This window comes from Zingiber officinale, chromosome 1A, assembly GCF_018446385.1.
Source record: "Zingiber officinale cultivar Zhangliang chromosome 1A, Zo_v1.1, whole genome shotgun sequence".
Taxonomy (NCBI): domain Eukaryota; kingdom Viridiplantae; phylum Streptophyta; class Magnoliopsida; order Zingiberales; family Zingiberaceae; genus Zingiber; species Zingiber officinale.
In genome coordinates, this window is record NC_055987.1 from 23,962,302 (window position 1) to 23,967,933 (window position 5,632).

General features: G+C 42.8%; 1 protein-coding gene across 1 annotated transcript; it reads left to right on the plus strand.

The window, feature by feature from the left end:
- Positions 1 to 2,217: 2,217 nt before the first annotated feature.
- Positions 2,218 to 3,266, plus strand: LOC122001274 (transcription factor MYB77-like). The gene has a single exon (XM_042555938.1). It carries the CDS (start codon positions 2,257 to 2,259, stop codon positions 3,085 to 3,087), a length of 831 nt encoding a protein of 276 aa, XP_042411872.1. The 5' UTR covers positions 2,218 to 2,256; the 3' UTR covers positions 3,088 to 3,266.
- The last annotated feature ends 2,366 nt before the right edge of the window (positions 3,267 to 5,632 follow it).

Below are 5,632 nucleotides of genomic sequence, written 5' to 3' on the forward strand. Positions count from 1 at the left end.
ACATTGCCATCTTCACTGAGCTAATAGCAGCACTAGGACAATGATACAAGGAGGATTTAACCTTTACAGAGATAGTTAGCTAGACGCCAGTCCCTTGTATGAAAGTTGAGTCACAAGCGTGCCAGGGTATAGTCGGTCGGACTTGAGTCTCCTTTGACTAGACTTGGAGGGGAAGCTTGTGATACTGTGTGTAAAGAGGGGCCCGATAAGGCCAGGAAGTCAAAAGTTAAGAGGATGTGACAGTCAATAGTCAAGAAAATAAGGTAGTCAACAGTCCTTGGGTCTAAGCCCTGGAATGAGACAATCCCGACCGGCTCTGCAGTAGCCAGATCATGAAGGCTGGATCCTTGTCCACCATCTCCGATAAGCCCCGATCGGGTCGACATGACTCATCCTCTTCATCAAGGTTCAATCCTTATAGCACATTTGAGCAGTTACCCTGAGTTGTCTTCAGCTGAACTTGTGCGGGATGGATAACGTTACGCGACAACAGTGTCAGGGAATCATAACCTCCTATCAGATAATAACTGCCATCAGTTAGGGAATATTCTAGTAGTCTTCCACGTACTGAAGGTGGAACCTTCCTTCGGCCAATGGAAGGCTGCCAGACGTCCTCCCTCCTTTGACATACCCTGATATCCGACATTCTCTAGCAACGATTATGCTCAAAAGGCAGGTAGAGTCTTATAAAAAGGGAGGTTCTCTTTATTGGCCAGGTACACACACTTTCGCACGCATCTTCAACCGTTCTTTTTTCATTCTTTCGTACACTGCTCTTCCGGGGAAAAAAGACCTGACTTGAGCGTCGGAGGGGTTACACTGGGGATTTTTTTCCTAGTTTCTGGTCTCTAACGCTCTGTGTATTTGTCTGAGTGTGTGCAGGACCCAAGTATCACAAGTTTCGTTACTACTGACCTTTAGTACCACGTGGGGGTTCACTTTCTCGATGCACATATATAGGGTGCGTCAAAGTCGTCTTTTCGTCAACTCCGACGTCACTTTTATCTAGGGCCGACCCTGGAGGAGGGCGACACTGGGCGATGGCCCTGGACCCATAATTTGAGAGGGCCCAAAATTTTTTTTTTAGTATTATGTATTATAGCCATGTAATTGGGGTCTTGAATAGTTGGACACAAATTCATGTTTCAGAATCTTTTGATATTGTCTTTTATTTTTATCTTTTTAGGTATGTAATTGGGGTCTTGAGTAGTTGGGGTCCAAATGTATTTTGGACCTTTTTTTCTGCCCCGAACCTCCTCTGTAGAAGGATCGGAGTTACTTTTACCGGACAGGATAAGCTGATATGGAAGTTCTTAAACACTAAAAGCAAACTCATAGATAAACCATTGGAGCTACCTATCATTAACATCTGCATATAAAAAGATGTTTTTTTATCTCTACCAAGTGCTTGTTGACAAACAAAATAAACAATGACAAAATTTATTTTTTATAATAAAGTGAGCTTGGCTATTAATTATTTCATATCGGCGTCCTTTCTTTTGTTATTTTTTTCTTATTACTTTTCAAATTATTAGCTGGTGTAAATTGGGCGGTGGCCGTTTTAAGAATTAAATTTCTAATTACAAATTGCACTATAATCAATTATGAACCGTATGCGCGATCCATGCATTAAATCGTTAGAAGAAAAAAAAAACAGAACAAACTCGTACAACTGCAGCGTTAACGTAGGGTGATAACACCTCACCCACTCCCCCACCGTAACAACCACTGCATTAATTTGTTTTCTCAGAAACCAACACGCGGGATCGCGTAACCGCCCGCGCAGGCGCGAGTACCGTACAAATACATGCCTCACCCGCTGCCACGTGGCGTATGCACTGTCAAATCCAATGGGATATACATGAACGGTGGAGCCTGGGGTGGGGGCGTTGGTCAGTTTGTTTGTAGGTCGGTCAGTTTACGGTTTAGTGCCAGCCCATTTCGAACGACTTCTTTTGTGACTTTTGTGCACCTCCCGCTTCATCCTTTCCGATCGTAACGGATATCGAAAGGAAGAACCCGAAATTTCCAAAAATAAATAAATAAATATTATTTTAGTTTATTTTTTGAATTAAAATTTAATTTAATTTAAGATGAAGGAAGAGTAGAATGCTACCTAAACCGCAATCAAACAAACCAACCCAACGAACCGTACCGGCTCCATCCCCATCTACGTTCTCTTTCTTTATAAACTTAGTAACCAATTGGGATGGAGATGTAACGAGCAGCAGCGAGGAATAGGTTGAAGAGGAGGAGATGATGGTCTCGGAGGAGAGCGGCGGCGGCGGCGAAGAGAGGGGCGATCAGAAGGTGAAAGGATCGTGGAGTCCGGAGGAGGACGCCGTGCTGATGCGCCTGGTGGAGCGGCACGGGCCGCGCAACTGGTCGCTCATCAGCTCCGGCATCCCGGGGCGGTCCGGCAAGTCGTGCCGCCTGCGGTGGTGCAATCAGCTAAGCCCCGCGGTCCACCATCGTCCCTTCACCCCCGCGGAGGACGCCGCCATCGTCGAGTCCCACGCCCGCTTCGGCAACAAGTGGGCCACCATCGCCCGCCTCCTCCCCGGCCGCTCCGACAACGCCATAAAAAACCACTGGAACTCCACCCTCCGCCGCGGCCGCCGCGTCGCCGAGGCGGGAGCAGCGGCCGTTTCTCCGGGGATCTCCGCCGTCCCGAGCCCAGACCCCATCTGCGCCGCCCCGTCCTCCTCCACTCCTCCTCCCACCACCGCGCCCGTCCTCGTAGCCCGCGGCTCGGACGTGATGGAGTACTCCGATTCGAGATCGAGCAGGAAACGGCCGCGAATGAGCGAGGATCCGATAGTCGGAGGCGGGTACAGCTCAGTCGCGGTGGAGCCGGCGACTTCGCTGTCGCTGAGCCTCCCGGGGGAGGTCGGCGCCGCGTCGGGGCCAAAGAAAGCGAGGGAGGAGGAAGTGGGGCGGATGAGGGACATGTGCCTCGTTTCCATCATGCGACAGATGATCGCAGAAGAGGTACGGAGTTACATTGACAAACTGCGATCGCAGGTGCCGGACGATGCCTTCCCGGCAGCCGTCAAGCAGGAGGCCGCATCCGACGCTGCAATTTAGCTGCCTGCATAAGCTCATGTCTCTCCTACCATTATTGTTTTATCTTGTTCGAGAGGTTTCATGCTGCATTAACATTAACGCTTAGTTGCTATTATTTTGTAGAGAAAGCATAATTAGAGTAGTCTTATTACTCTCTGCTGTATACTTTTCTAGAAAAGATCTTTCCCTTTCTACTAAAAGTGAGGAAAAGGATAAAAAGAAAAGAAAAGAAAAGAACAAAAACAGGGCGAGTTGATCGGAATCATTTGAGGGGTTCGATCTAAGTCGAACTTGAGTTAGTTTGATCAAGTTGAAATTTGAATTGTAGATTCAAGTTGAGTCTGGTCCCAGGATTAGCAAGTTCCTGGTTGGCTAGGCTAATCATTTGGTTGGCAAGATCCCTCCAACAATGAGTCATATATTGCATAAAAAACTGGAGAAAAGAATAGTAAGGAGGTAATCTCTCGTACCTACGATGTTGTCATCGTTACCTTTATCTCTTTGCACCAAAAGGCACTATCTCCATGTAACAGGTGTTTTTGTAACCGTCATGTCGCATCTGAGTTTGGGAGCGGCTCGAACTTAATTCGGGTGTGACAGACTGATTTTAACTTGAGATCGGCTAGAGTTGACTGGCTTAACTGGAGCTCGATTAAGTCCATGAGAACTGACGTATATTAAGAGGGACCACGTGGCCCTGTCATCTCTGCCACATCAGCAACGTAAGGAAATCTTAAAACATGGCATCATTTTAACAAAAAAAAAAAAAACTCAAAACTCGAAACTCAAATAAGAAGGTAGAGCTGTCAGTCGGGTCAATCCGTGATGGGACGGGTCAACTCGTGATGGGTTAACCATTTGGCGGGATAGGGCAGGCCAACCCGCCAACTTGACGGGTTGGAAAATTTCCAACCCAATCCATTCTAAGGCGGATTGTGGGTTTGACGGGTCAATACGCGGGCCCATCAAAAATTTTTTAAAAAATTAAAAAATATTTCATATTTTAACATTTTACTTCAAAAAAAATTTTCTACAATTAAATGTATACATAAACATGTATTTTAAATATAAATGAACATAAACGAGTACTTAGGTTGGATGAAAAATATTATTTTTATTTTAAAATTATAACAAAGAAAAATAATAAATTGGCCTAAAACTTAACTTACATATGTTTTTCAACCCGCGGGTCAACCCAAGCACGAGCGAGCCGACCCACGCGGGTCGCAGGCCTAGGCGGGTCGGCCCACGGCGAACTTGGGTTGATAAAATTCCAACCCAATCCGCTTAAATTGTTTGACGGGATGGGCTAACACGATGGGCCCAATCCAAATTGACGGTTCTATAAGAAGGAACTAATTAATACAATGCCAAATTGGCAATAGAAAAATTGTATATATCAGGGATGACAATTTTCTTATGTATCAATAGAGAATTTAATATTTGATACTGTACGGAGGAGGAGGATACGAAGATCGAATATCAAATTAAATAATATATAATTTTTAAAAATTTTATTAATTATTTTTATTAATATTAGTAGTAAGTTATATATGTTTAATTTATTTTTTAATTATATTTTTTAATTATATTTTTTAATATGATGTTAATTTTAATATGTTTTAGTTGAATGATAGTAAGTTGACGGATGAAAGAAAATTTATTAGTATTAAAGATTTTAAAGTATAAGGATGGATATTTATAGTCATTGAATATAAACTTTGAGAATATAAAATGTGACTAAACCTGAACTATTGTCATTCCTAGTAAATATAAAAAATATATATATTAAAAATCAGAAGTAAAGGGAGAGTAAAAATGACATGAATATCCTGGTTCGAGTCCCAACAGTCTAGCTAGACGTGCCTGCATGTGGCTAGGTCAGTCAACAAATGGCATGAATACTTACATTTCGAGCAACATGGGATAAGAGACACGTAAAAGAGATTGTTAAAAATGTTAAGTATGTGTGAATTGGAAAGAGACGGAGAGGAATGAGGTTTCATTATAAAAGACTTTAATCTCACAATAAAAGATTTATAGCTTTATTATATATATATATATATATATATATATATATATATATATATATATATATTATATCAATAAATGTATGGGAAGACTCATTCTCAAGTTGTTTGATTTGGTTGAGTAAATGACTTTAATTCAGTTATTGTTCTGTAATTATATCCTGGAAAATAGACCTCTAAATACATTTGGAAGAGGATGGACATACGGAGTTGGAAGTCAGATAAATTGTTGGTGTAAGAAATATCCGACAATCGAACCTGTGTTTTGATTATGCCAAATGGTCCAAAGTTAAGTTATTTTGTTATCTAACGAGTTTGAATGAGATTGTAGAAAAGTCCTAAGTGTACTTAGGTAAAAGTCCTAGCTACGGTTAGGCAGGTGGAAAACCCTAGGGGGTGATAACCCTAGGTCCTAAGGGGAGGTAACCCTAGGAGGAAAGTCTTGGCGGATCGAGGGCTTCGGGCAAAACTCTTAGAGTCAGGGACTCTAGGTGGAAAGTCTTGGTGTCGCGAACCAGGTGAAAGACTGGATGGAT